The following is a 14462-nucleotide window of genomic DNA, read 5'->3' as shown; positions in this document are numbered from 1 at the left end:
CAGTTATTTCTGGCCGGCTGCACTTTGGCAGCTGAATTTTGTTTTGCCTGTCCTGCTCTGCCCACCCCCTGGTGTTCATGCTTTTATCTAGGGTGTATGTGTGATGGAGAGAGAGAAGGAGAGGTTGTGTGCTGGGAAGACAGAGAGGGAAAGAGAGGCGCTGGGTCGGTGTAAGACTGCTGTGCAGGAGGTGCAGGCGGGATGCTGACTACAAAGTGCACAGCTGCACCGGCGAACTGCGCGAGGTAGCCAGAGGCAGCGATAGTAAGTAGGATGAGGTATAATCAACTGCTGTATCACGGCACAGGCATCAACATGCAAGAGTCCGGGCGCATCAACCGTGACCGTTTTCTGTCCTGACAGCCCGGCGGCGGCGCAGGCTGCACCGTGACAAGACGATCCACAGTACCGACGGGTCGCATCAGCCCTGCAGACCGGACGAGACTGTCTCCGGACATCATCGATTTTACTCTGTGACAGCCAGCTCACGTTCATAAGTGTGCGAGAAAAAGAAAAGAAGAAGAAGAGGACTGATGAATGTGTGAGCTCACCTTTTCGTTCACCTTGGAAATATAACAACGCATGAAAGGTAATTTTCTCCCCTCACAGCGTCAGTGTGAGGGGAGAAACAGCCGCTGTCTTTGTGTTTGTCTTGGTTGCACCTGTAAAACTGCGTTTTTTGTTGTTGTTGTTTTCTATAAGTCTCTTACCTTTGTTTAAAACGGAGCTGTCATTCAGACTTGCAGCCTCATGGGGGGGTGCATATGTGAAAGGCCCACCGGCACCGGGTTTTAAGCTCCAAAAGTTTCCTCTTGACTTCAAACCTGTGTGATCGCTATTACTCACAGCTCTGTTTCACGGGTTATTGCTGTGATCACGTGAATTTCTCAGTTACAAAGATGTCCTCATTTGAACGTCATTCATTATTAACAGAGGTGTATAATTTATGAGTGGAAGGACTTTAAACAAAATGGAGGGAGGCACCTGTCCTTCTTATGTCAGGCATCCTCTTTCATGTAACCACAGGTGTAGATTTTAGGGTTGAACACATTTGACTCCATAAATAAAATCAGAGAAAATGCTTCTAAAATCTTTTTTTTTTCAGCAATGCTTCATTCTTTTACTCTGGAAATATTATTTATCCCTGCAATATCCAAAGCTCACAACACTGGATCTTTTCTCCTAAATGTAATTAATCCCACTAAGCCCACGAACACACACCCTGTTTTGATGTCAGTCAGAAGCTGCAAAGCTTGACTTCTGATAATTTGCCGGAGCACAGAAAGAAATGATGAGGATGAGGTTTAATGTTAGGACATTAAAAATGTTGTTAGTTTATTAAATAACCTTAAGTTTGTGTCATTTGTTATTTTCGGTAAGTCTCAATAACATAGCCAAGAAAAAAACGATTGTATAAAATGTGCAGGAAGTTTTGAATGTGGATTTATTAGTGAATCTGTGAAAAAATAAGAGGTGTGCATTTACTTTACTCCAAAGAAAAGGCACAAACTGTCAACTTGTTAAGCATCAACATCCAGGCAGAAACAAAGGAGTGGAGTGCAGGAGAGTAAATCAGCCTATATGTGTCCACTCACCAGAGATGAGCTCATATCTATCTATTCATGTATATATATATATATATATATATATATATATATATATATATATATATATATATATATATATATATACAAAATTGAGACAAAAAGCCTGAAAGACTCACTGCATTATATTCCAGGAGGCTGTTGTAAATTGTTATTTGTGGGGTTAGTTTTGACATTTCTAAACAGAAAGAAACAAATTGGAGCATTAAAATTACCAGAATGCAGGAAATGAAGTGTACAATGCTTCAAATTTCCTAGGGGACTAACACGTACCCCAGGTTAATGTGTCTCCTCCTGAATATTCAAGCGGAACTGACACCTACGCTTGTGACCCACAGCATCTGTTGACATTGCCTGATGTGCTTCATTATCTGCAGCTGTGTCCGATCCCTTTTGCTTCCCTTCTGACTGAACTCAAATGTTAAAGTGAGAGATTACAAAAAGCAGTGTGCTCTAAAAGCACATTACAGCCCTATTCCTTATCTAAATAACTACTAACAATCTTTTCTTTTGCTTTGTAAGAGGGTCAGGGGCTAATTAACTGTGCTTAGCAGCTAGGGTGTAATCCAGGACGCAGCAGGCCTAAAGTTAGTTCCTTAGCCCAGTTGCCTAGTCATGATAACATCATCAGTGATGCCAAGGGAGGATGATGTGGACAGGTACTCAAAATAATGTAATACTCTTTCTCATTTTCCACTCACTGCAGGCACTTCTTTTGCTCTTCCAATTGTGTGCTGACAAGCAATGTTGCAATTTTGTGCCTTTTTTACATTCTGCAAGTAGAATCACTGTGATTTCTTTTTCCTTTAAACACCATTAAGAAAAATGTCATAAACACGATGTTACAGGTTGATGGATCGCCTGCCGCAGAAACAAGTTGGCACGGACCCTTGTGGCCATAAAGTACAGCCTGGAAACTGTTCATTAATTGGAGCTGGTCTGGATTTACCTCCACAACTCCAAACACAGGAAGCACCTCTAAGCAGCCAGTCGGAAAAGCTCAAGAAAACGTCTGGATTGAATCCCATGCAGGTGGTCGTTATGCCAAAAAGGGGGACTGAGCAGATGCAGTCAGGGCAGACGAAGCCTGCGTCCACTCCAGTAACACTGGCATGCATAAGCCGACCAAGGCCAACTGCTCTTGGAAATAAACCAAGGCAAACCAGAATTTCAGTGGAGCCATCCAACGAGATAGATTTGATCCCTATTTGCATCCCAGGACCTCAGAGTACAAACATACTCCTACACTCCCCAACAGATTCTTCATTGCCTCCTCACAGTCCTCATTCTCCCCATTGCCCCCAGCCTTACCTGAACCCCACCCCCTGCCTTCCTCCACCACCACCACCACCATCCCCTCCTCCCCCTCCCCCCCCTCCTCGCCAGCCATCACCTCACCTGCCCTCCAGCCTAAGCTTCAAGCCCAGCCTCAGCCCTCAGCCCCAGAAGACCCCCTCACCTGGAAGCTCAGCACAGAGCCAGCTTCAGTCTGAGAAGCCAGGAGGAGAGAACAATGACTTCAGGTGAGAGAAACAATGTGTGTGGCTGTTTGCCCATTTTGTGTTGAAGCACAGCTACAGATGCTGTCCTTCAGTCAGGGCTGATAAGAGAGCTGATGTGTGCCAGACCACATCACATAAATCACAGCAGCAAATTTCACTAAAAGCTTTTTGAACTGACAGAGTGACACGGCCACATTGTGTTGGTAGATTTCCCAGAGGCACTTCTGTTGTGTTTATTTATTTATTTAACCTTTATTTAATTAGAAGGTCCCTTGAGATTAATACATCTTTTTCAACAAGGAGACCTGGCTGAGGAGGCACACCATTATAAAATTAGAAATTATAAAATCAGTGCTTACATGTTATACAAAGTAAAGCAAGTCAAAGTCAATAAGTAACGCACTATAAAATATCAAGTTCAGTTTATGAATAGCAGTTGCAGTCTTTGGTTACAGAAGAACATATATGAGTGCTCTGAAGTCTCCCAGGGAGATAAAAGCTTTCAGCTTAATTGTCCTCTGAAGGTTATTCCAAGACCAAGGTGCAAAACGGGATACTGTTGTATCCTATACTGTTCTACCAAGTTCAGAAAAATCCTGAGTACCCTAAAAAGGAGCCACTAAGAGAAACGCAAATCATAGCAGCTGTTTAAAGGGGTTAGGAGTTTACACAGATAAGAAGGGAATTTACCCAGTATGGCTTTGTACATAAATTATGGTTGTCTCCTTTGGGTTAACGAAGGCCAGGGAAGCAGATTATAAAGTACACAGTGATGTGTACCAGACAATAAAGTGTAAATACTACACATCATGTAAAAAATGAAGTGCAGAGGTGGCAGCATGCATGTAAATAATGTCACCATAACCAAGTACATTTAAGAGTGTAGCCTATGCAAATGTTTTCTTAATTGATCAATTAATACAGGCCCTATTTCAATAATAAAAACCAAGCCTGACTTTCAGCTTTTTCGCCAAGTGCTTAATATTCAGCACTAAAGGAAAGTTGGCATCCAACCAAATACTTCTCTCCTACGGTTCAAAGACCGACATTGTCTAAGATTTGAAAGCGATTTCTAGAAACCAACATGAGCTCAGTTTTTTTAGGCATGTGAATGAATTATAACCTTTCAGTGATGCCCGCAATTCCTAAAAGTCATCACTTGTTTGAAACTCACAAACAGCCTAAATCACCGTAATGACTAAAGAGGAAATGATGGTGTCATCTGCATAAAGGTTCACGTTAGCTCTTTAGCTTGAGGCATATTCTTCCCAATGTTCTCAATTAAAAATAGAAAATAAAACAGGACCCAAAACTAAACCTTGGGGTATTCTGTTCTTTAGGAAACTTGGTTTGGCACTGTGTTCTATATAAAGTGAAGCCCTGTAACTCAAACCAGTATCACTGAATCTGCCTAACAGCAACTCATTGTAAGCAGAACCTAATGCATTTGAAAGATCAGAAAAAAACATAGCAGCACAATGCTCTGTCCTACTTAGGGAATTAATAATATCATTTGTTACCAAAACACTGGCTATTATGGTACTAAAACCCAATTTGAGAACAGACCTAGTTTGACTTAGGACTTAAGTCAGACAAATATTGTTTCAGGTGAGTGTTTATTTCAGACTCTTGAAATTTGGCAGGGTATAAAGTTTATATATCACTGGCAATAATTGGTGCCCAGTCTTATATAAGAGGAGAACACAGGCTGCTTTCCATATTTTAGTAACAACATTAGTCTACAGACTCAGATGGGAAAAATGTAATTAATAAGCTCAGGATTAAAATCAGCTGCAAGCTTTACAAGATAAGCATCCATACCGTCAGGTGTGGTTGACACTTTTGGGGGGGTGAATGGATTTCAAAGCTTTACAGATTACAGCAGCAGAATTGGTTCTATAAACAAATGGATCCATTGATAATAATAATAATAATAATAATAATAATAATAATAATAATAATAATAATAATAATAATAATAATGGACAGAAGGTGGCCTAGAGTGCTTTAGAGAAAGCCACAATTACATTCCAGGTCAAAAAAATCCAAACAGTTTCAAAATACATGAAATGCTGAAAACACTGTTTTGATGTGTTAACTCATTATTGTGAAAAAAAAATCACAATGATTTAGTTTTCATTAAAATGTGTTTAGAATTTATGGGTTGATGATAATTTATATTATAAATTAGGACACACTGATCTCCCTACTTAAGCTACCCTTACAAGTCAAAAGTATCAGGACTGGTATCTGCAATACTGCACCTGTATTTTTCTGGAATCAGATCGATGTCAAAATTTGCATTATCGCACAGCACTATTGTACATGTAAAACTAAAGGTTGTGCTTCAGATGTCTTAAAACGCCTTTTAAAAACATAATGCAGTTTGAGCTTGGGTGATTTTAAGTTTCTTAAACAAGCAATGGCACGTTATAATTACAAAATTCTGCAACAGATGAATATTTGTTAATATTTGTTGGGCACATTTGTAAGAAAAAGGTCTAATAATGTTGAGATATTTGGATCTTTTGGACTGAATGAAAAAATGATGTCAAAGGCTGTTTAGATGACACCAAGTTTAACAGCTCTCAAATTCATCCAAAGGCACTTTTTTTCCCTGGTTTTTTTTTTTTTTTTTTTTTTTGGTGTAATGTAGCTCACAACAAATCATATCTGCACACTTTAAATTATGAATAAATGGCTATCGGCAGAGCAGAATATTAACTCTAATGATGTGCTTTTATTTCTGTAAATAAGCACTGTAACTAACAACAGGATGTCTATTTACATAAATTATTTGACCCCGAACGTGTGTCTGTGCTAATAAAACCATTTTGTCAGTGCAGAAATTGCATATCCAAATAATGACAAGCAAAATGTGCAGAGGTGTAAAGCTGATTCACTGAGTCCATTTAACCTCAAATATTTTTTTTTCTGGGGAAAAAATGCCAAATACTTGCTGGTTCCAGCAGTTCGAAAAACAGGATGTGTTTCTTTTTCTTGATCTCACGTTAAAGCAAAGTGAATCAGTGGTTCTCACTGTTTCTGTTAACCGAGGAAAATCACAAACCAAAGAAACTGATGGTTAGATGGAGTCTTAATTAATTATTTTGGATATTTCAGCACAAAATAATCAAACTGGTAATTCAAAGGATGATTAGCTCCATACTTTCTTTTTATCTTTGCCATAACTCATCCACAATCACACATGCACACACACACACACACACACACACACACACACACACACACACACACACACACACACACACACACACACACACACACACACACAGGCAGGCAGAATACTTAGTCATCATCAGGGGATGCAGAGGTGCTTAATTGTGCTTATCTTTTTTTCTGTACACAGAAACCCTGATGAAAGCTCTTTCTCTGAGGATTACAGCATGGATTACGTCCTTGTTTACCTTAAACTATAGAACTCATGCAATTTTTCCACTGTTTCTGTCCTTTCAAAGGGTGTACATCATCACATGGAACGTGGGATCAGCTGTGCCGCCAGATGACATCACTTCTCTCTTTGGACCAAATGTCTCCGATGGGAACATTGACATGTTTATCATCGGGTAAGCAAGTAATTCTGCACGGCTCAGCGGTGCCAAAGAGACAGCCGTGAATGCCCACTCAGTCATCTGTGTTCATTTTGATTCTTCCCCTCCTGTTACCCATCACTGTCCTTTTTTTTAGTATTATTATTTTCATTTTGACATTTCTCTACTTTCTGGCACCATCCAGACTCCAAGAAGTCAACTCCATGATAAACAAAAGACTGAAGGATGTTCTTTTCTCAGACCAGTGGAGTGAGCTTTGCATGGACACACTCAGCCCTTTTGGATATGTTTTGGTCAGTAAGGAGTGAAATCTGTTGTCCTTCATAACCTTTAGTGCCATTAGAATTGTAGTTTCTTTTGCTATGGATATATTATTTTTCATCCATCTCATGTGTTCAGGTGGCGTCCCAGCGAATGCAGGGAGTGCTGCTGCTGGTTTTCTCTAAATTCTGCCACCTTCCATTTCTCAGAGGTGTGCAGACACAGAGTACACGCACAGGACTTGGGGGATACTGGGTACGTGCTACACATTACAGAGTGCTGCTTTGAAACCAGCTGAGATTCATGATGTTGCAAAAGTTGAAGTGGGCTCATGTCACTGGGGGTAGCAAGGGAAGATATAGTGTGTGTGTGCTCCCTCCTGCCAGCAGGTGCATGCATGCCTGGGTGCATATGTCAGTGTGTGACCTTCCTGTGCATGTTGATGTCAGCATCACCCCTGGCTGCTGCTGGTGCAGTCTCCTTCTCTTTGAGGTCAGTGCAGCAGCAGCAGACTGTCTGGCTTTCTGGTGTTGTGAGTGTTGGGGAAAAAAAACAACACGACCTTGTTCCCGAGCACAGATCTGGTTGATATACGCTGATGTTTGTTTAATTTTAAATCTTGTCTGCATAAGAGGTCCTTTTGACGCTGCATGCTTCGCCCTTTCCTGTCATTTTAAGGGGAATAAAGGCGGCGTCAGTGCAAGGATGACCATGTTCGGCCACCCCGTGTGCTTCCTCAACTGTCACCTGCCAGCTCACATGAGGAACCTGGAACAGAGGATGGAAGACTTTGAAAGCATCCTGCAGCAGCAGCAGTTTGAAGGAGGGGCTGCTACTGGTGTACTAGACCATGAGTGGGTGACTTTTCTTTTTTTTCTTTTTCTTTTTTTTAATAAAAGGTCTAATTAACTGAAAAAAGCTTTGCACACCCATACAAAGTGATGTTATTATTAAGTTATAACAATGAACAAATCCCACACATATATTTGTTAAAAAATGTTTCCTGCTTTGATCGAACCTCTTGAACCCTTAGCATGCACGCTTAATTTAGCTAATAATGATATGTATTTATGTTAATTTTTTTTAATTGAATCTACATAGGCACAGTGCACTACAGTGGTAAATTGACTGTTTTATTCTTTGTATCTGTGCTCTCTTCCTGAAGTAAAGGCCTCTTTATTCTGTTCCCAGTGTCGTGTTTTGGTTTGGGGATTTAAATTTCCGTATTGAAGACTATGATATCCATGTGGTGAAATGTGCCATTGACAGCAATAAGCTGCCTCTTCTGTGGGAGCGGGATCAGGTGAGGCACCTTCAGCATTTTAATAAAGCATTCACACATTCACAGAGACAGATGGATTTTTCTGGAAGGCTTCATGCCACCTGTTTAATCAGACACTACAACCAACAGAGGGAGCTGTAGCACAAAAACCTGTGTTTAAATAATAATTATTTCTAATATTATAATTCTGGAATGTTTGCCCTACTCTGTAGCTCAACATGGCTAAAAACACAGAGCTCATCCTGGAAGGCTTCATGGAGGGACAACTTAAATTCCCACCTACTTATAAGTTTGATGTAGGCACTCATACCTACGATACCAGGTTGGTTCAGTCATCTCTATCTAGACCCTGTTTACACTTGGTTTTAAAATGCATCTTGGGCAATCAGATCCCAAGTGGAGACACACTATGATCCTAAATTTTAATATGTCAGGATGTTTCTCTGATAAGGACATAACACAAAGTGTCATCAGTGTAGTCGTCTTTGACTTTGAAGGACATCCACTCAGTCTCATCAGGTGGAATAGCACGGACACATATTATGAATCAGTCACACCAGAATAGAAATAGGATTGTAACCTTCTTGTGACTATAGGAAAAATTGGTGGTTGCCTGGTAATTGCATTATTATTGTTCCATCTGGTAAATGATTGCCATTTGATTGTCCAAAGATTGAATACGCAACACTTTTAACCTCTGGACAACAGTTTCAATTGCAAGGTGATAACACAAATCAGCTGATCAGAGGCAACCTGCCTCCAAACTGTCACGGTCAACCAGTCAGACCGGCTCATACAGATTGATGGAGGGTTTCAAATACTTGTCACCAGATTGACAACACAACAGAATCAAACTGAATCAGTCTGATCTCTTTGCAATGGGGGACTGGACTCAACTGGTTGTATTCTGGTTAGACTTCTATATAACAGTAAGGTAGCTGAGCGTATGTATCATTTTGCAGTAAAGTTGCTGTCCTGCAGAAACTATGTAACTATTTATGGAATTTCTGTTTCAAATGAGGATCTAAATGTAAGTAGTGAATGTGAATTTCTGTGCATGTAGAAAGCAGCAGATTTGTGATTTTCACAGTTTTATCAAAGTTAGCTCCTGTATCATCACAAACAGACTGCTTCTATTTGCCAACTTGACCGCATTCAGTCTCAAGCTACTAACAGACTGACTCCATCCTAATGCCGTTGTATCGCCATCTTGACTCACCTTGAAGACAGCAATTAACTGTGAGTGGTCACAAACCTGGTCCTCATCTTTAAAGTAATCATCTATAAGGCAGAATTGTCACAAGTTTCATAATAATTTTGACCCTTTTGCTGTTTCCAACAATCGTTTTCCCTTGTGGGAACAACAGCATTTATTCTTGAAACAGATCTGAACATTTTTGTAACTATTGTGTGTGATAACTGAGGGGCTCTTTCAACTTCAGCTTATCAACCTTGGCCGTAAACAGAAGTGAGCATTAGGGTTGGAGTAGCAAGTATAAATGATGATGAATTATCAGCTCTCCAGTTGGTGTTCAGATGTCTGAAATGCATTTTAAAACCAAGTGTAAACAGGGTTGTTGATTTTATTGTCTAAAAGCAAAGTTTCCACCGCTTATAACCGTGTGTCTGTTTCTCTGTCAGTGCTAAAAAGAGGAAACCTGCCTGGACAGATCGCATCCTATGGCGTCTTCGCCGCACTGGTTCACCAGTTCCTACCCACAATGCAGCACTGCAGCGTGGCCTGACCTCGTGGTTGGGGGGGGCAACTAAAGTGACACAGCATGCGTATCGCAGTCACATGAGTTTCACCATCAGTGACCACAAACCTGTTTCTGCCCTGTTTTCACTACATGTGAGACAATGATTATCATATGACCTCAGATGAAGCATGCCATAATTACATCTCTGTGTTGTTACATTGCTAGGTTGTGCTTTATCTAACTATCTATAACTTATCTCCTAGTTCCCATTCAGGGTGGATATGCCTCTGGTGGAACTGCAGGTAAACAAGGAATGGTGCAAAGCCTCAGATGCTACAGTCAGATTCACTGTTGCATCAACTTATCAGCGCAGCTCATGGGACTGGGTGGCAATATACAAGGTAAGTCTTAAGTTTATAAATTATTACACATATTTCCCACAGTGTCAGCACCTGCAATTATCTTCCTGCAGGTTGGATTCAGACATCACAAAGATTATCAGGCGTATGTGTGGGCCAAAGCGGAGCATGCAATGCAGGTGAGCCTTAGCACAAATTCACAAATATGTTTTGAGCTGAACTCAGAGATACTCTCTCTGGTTTTCTCTCCACAGGTGACATTCTCAGAGGAGGATTTGCCGAGAGATGACTGTGAATATATCCTGGGTTACTACAGTCATAACATGAACAGCATTGTTGGATTGTCATCACCAATTCAGGTAACACGAATTATAGAACAACGTGAAGCAAATGCATTCCTGTTAGTCAAGAACAGATCCAGGTACACAGGTACAATCATCAGCCACTTCATTAGGTATGTCTTCCTAGCACCAGGGTTAGGGCAAGGTGCTGCAAAACATTCCTCTGAAATCTGGGTACATATTGACATTATAGGATCACACAGTTAATCACACAGTTGCTGAAGATTGATGAAACATAGCCGTAGTTTCCTGTTCTTAGCTGACAGGAGTGGCACCCAGGGTGGTGTTCTGCTGCCATAGCCCATCTGCTTCAAGGTTTGACATATTGTGCACATGTGAGTGAAGTTGCCCCCCCCCACCTTCTAAAAATCCAACAAAAGTGGTATCAAACGTTTGTGCTACATTTGTGCTGGTTTGTGCTGCAAAAATTTGGTTTCTGCTGCAAAGATTTTCGTTTGTGCTGCTATCATTTTAAAGATATTCAAGAAATTTTCTGTGTTGACCTTTTGACCTTTACATTTTCGTTAATATCTTTAAAACGGAAGCAGCACAAACGACAATTTCAGCAGCACAAACCAGCACAAACATAGCACAGTTGAATGATACCAGTTTTGTTTGATTCCATTAATGTGGGGGGGCTGGTTGACCTCTGACGACCTCTAGAAATTTTTATTAATATCTTTAAAATGATAGCAGCACGAACCAGCACGAACGTTTGATACCACTTTTGTTGGATTTGAAGAAGGGGGGGGCAACTTCACTCACATTATTGATATGTGATCATCTTTTACATGCATTGGTCATAACCAGAGGATATTTGGATTATTGTTGCTCTCCTATGGATATTTTCTCTTTTTCAGTCCATACTGGCTGTGTGGGATAATCCCAATAGATCAGCAGTTTCAGAAATACTGAAACGAGCATGTTCAAACCAACTTTAATCACCTTTCCTCCTAGTTCAGATGTTCAGTTTGAACTTCAGCAGGTCATCTTGACCATATCTATACGTCTATATGCACTGAGCTGCTACCATATGATTGACTAGTTGGATATTTGCATCAATAAGCAGTTGAACAGGTATAAATGGCATGGCTAGTGTATACTGTATATATAAGTAAACTGTATATTATATTTGCCATTTAAATGCAAATATAATAGCAAAAAAATCCGATTCTATCCACTAAATGTGAATATTTCCAGGATCTGTTTGTCCTCTGTGAGAGTGAAGTAATATCTGACAAATTTCCAACTGTTTGACTGACAAAACAGGACGCATGAATAAGGCAGCTGGGCTTATCAAAGAGAAAAACATGAATATTTTATCATAAAACTTCTTAATATGTCCGCTACTTTTCATTTATCTGAGTCAAAATATGGAGATTAAACTGCTACCACTGTGCAAGCAGTGAAATTACCCCCACTTTACCTGGCCACAACATTAAAAATCTGCTCGAAAATGCAGATTGTCAAAAGACACGAAGTGCCTGATATCTTTAAGTTAATTATTATTTTTAATTCACTTGCACTTATTGTACTTACTTGTAAAGCATATTGACCGTTGTGCCGACATACGTCTTGTCCTCAACAGATCAACATGCCAGTTCACAGTCCCACCGTGTGTCGCTCCGAGAGCTCCGATGTCAGCTCTGAAGATGACAGCACTCTTGTTCTGCTGGCTCCAAACTCCCGCAGCCCGAGCCCTAAAGCGGGCAAACACCACCACCGTCACCGGCGCAGTCGCAGCCCTGCACTTCCTGCTCTTTCATCTAATCCCCTCCCTTCTCTGCAGAGCCTCAGCCTCGGGCCTCGCTCCAAAGAGAGCCAGACACGAAGCCGCTCTCCCTGCTCTAAAAAGGAGCGGCTGATGTCCCCCGACGCCATGCCATCTCCCACCATCAGCCCGCTCAGTCCTCGCAGCCCTGTGTCTCCAGGTAGTGTGGTGACTGCACCAGAGGCCCTGGTTGCTGCTATCCTAGGTGAACCCAGACCAGCTCAGGTTAGCCCCACAGGGGTGAAACGGATAGGGGAGACAGGGGAAACAGACACTGCAAAGAAAATGAAGATCAAGAGTTAAAATGAGACTGTGTATGAGCGGGAAAAAAAGCAATATCCATCAAATCAGAGTCTGATCTGACCCCCGTGTCACTGTGCTCATAGTGTCACAGGGCATTTATTGACTCCTAATGTAGTTTGCAAACATTCCTTTGCTTTCCCAGTGCTTTTATAGACTCATAAGCTATATCATTATGTAAACAAGCATACAGAATATGAGGCTAAAGTTGGAGCAAACCTGTGACCGATATGAACAGATGTTATTGACAGCAATATGGATCCATGTTTACATGGATCCATATTGCTGTCAATATGTCAGTTCTGCATCAGAGTAAGGATCTTGGATCACAAGTATTGATGGTATCACAGTTAACAGCAGAGTGTGTGTGTGTGTGTGTGTGTGTGTGTGTGTGTGTGTGTGTGTGTGTGTGTGTGTGTGTGTGTGTGTGTGTGTGTGTGTGTGTGTGGTTTTGTGTAGACCTTTGTGCTAAACCATAAATATGTCAAACTTTCATTTTGGAACACATGATGGTTTAAATGTTTAACTCTATAGGTCTTGGTCTGTATTCATAAAACAAATCCAATGCATCCAAATCATTCCAAATCTGAAATCTACATGTGACTGTGAAAACTTGAACATCGCTTTTTGTGGATACAGCCCCTGTTCTATAGGGCACCTTGAGTGACTGTTTAGGCTAATAATGTGTTTCTTTGGCTCCCAGGAAACTGTGTTGTGTCATCTATGCGATTGTGCAAATAAAAGAGCAAATGCAAACTAACAAATGCAGATTATTGGATGACATTATGCTGTCAAGAAAAAGCATACGTTTGTACATTCGTGTGAACTCACTTAACCCTCAGTTCAGATATATCTTACTTGCATTCCTGCTTTAAGTGAACAACAACTCATGACTCCACTTGGACTTCAATATTTTGATTCAGAGAGACTTTGAAAGACCAAAGGTCAAAATTAGCATTCGTCTTCAATCCCCTGGCAAATGTTAACAGCCAAACATGTTACTAAAGTCACGGGGTCACAGGAAAGGTGTGTTTGATACGTCATTTACAAACTATTATGGATCACAGGAAAGGGAGATGCAATACAAGTTGCCACTTAACTTGGGGGTTTAAATTTGGCGATTAATTGGATTCAGTTCAGTTCTATATATAAAACACCACTTCACAAGAAGTCATTTCCAGATGCTTTATATTGTAAGGTAAAGATCTTACAATACAGATGGAGAAGCCCAATGATCCAATAATCACCTATCTCGCACTTGGCGAGAGTGGGGAAGAAGAACGCATGTAGAGACTTTCGGGTGTAGTCTCTATGTAGGGGCAAAACAAATTGTCCTTGTTTTTTCTAAAAATGGTAACATTTATCGACCAACAGTGAAAATGGTTGTCAAGAGCCCCATACCCTTTGTCGTAATAATAATGATAACGAGTGAAAACTAAGAATTTGTAAATTCGTAATTTGTAAATTTGTAAAAAAGAGTTCAACACTTGTCTGTACAAAACAGGCAAACAAACTACTGCGATCATTCTGTCTCTACACAGCCATCACTGATCTCCTCAGAATCTGTTTTACTTTCAACTTCCTGCAACAATGCGTCAGGTTTGCCTTTCTTTGACCCCACAACAGAGGCTATAATGTTTTCTAGGTGAGGATTTCCCTTTGCCTCCTCCTCAACTCTTTCCAACACCTCCACATACTCGTCTTTCTTCAGATTGTCCACATAGTTTTCAAATATAGTGAGCAGAGGAAAGGCGTACGCAATCACATTCT

At 40.7% G+C, this 14462-nt stretch overlaps 1 protein-coding gene across 4 annotated transcripts; it reads left to right on the top strand.

Annotated features, from left to right (window-relative positions):
- The first annotated feature begins 41 nt into the window (after positions 1-41).
- On the top strand, positions 42-13443 carry inpp5ja (inositol polyphosphate-5-phosphatase Ja). Of its 4 annotated transcripts, none has more exons than XM_076886448.1 (13): positions 42-264; positions 364-541; positions 2453-3127; positions 6586-6693; positions 6863-6971; positions 7078-7194; positions 7618-7793; positions 8131-8242; positions 8434-8543; positions 9863-10073; positions 10185-10322; positions 10394-10639; positions 12210-13443. In XM_076886448.1, the coding sequence occupies exons 2-13, from the start codon at positions 534-536 to the stop codon at positions 12693-12695; spliced, it is 2496 nt and encodes an 831-aa protein (XP_076742563.1). In that variant the 5' UTR covers positions 42-264; positions 364-533; the 3' UTR covers positions 12696-13443. The 4 variants fall into 4 exon arrangements, with proteins under 4 accessions (XP_076742563.1, XP_076742565.1, XP_076742562.1 ...); XM_076886450.1 differs by having other exon boundaries at positions 42-541; positions 10394-10459; positions 10535-10639; XM_076886447.1 differs by having other exon boundaries at positions 42-541.
- The last annotated feature ends 1019 nt before the right edge of the window (positions 13444-14462 follow it).

Source organism: Maylandia zebra, linkage group LG7, assembly GCF_041146795.1.
Source record: "Maylandia zebra isolate NMK-2024a linkage group LG7, Mzebra_GT3a, whole genome shotgun sequence".
Lineage (NCBI taxonomy): Eukaryota > Metazoa > Chordata > Actinopteri > Cichliformes > Cichlidae > Maylandia > Maylandia zebra.
The sequence above is the reverse complement of the archived record's forward strand: the minus strand, read 5'-3'. Positions and strand labels throughout refer to the sequence as shown.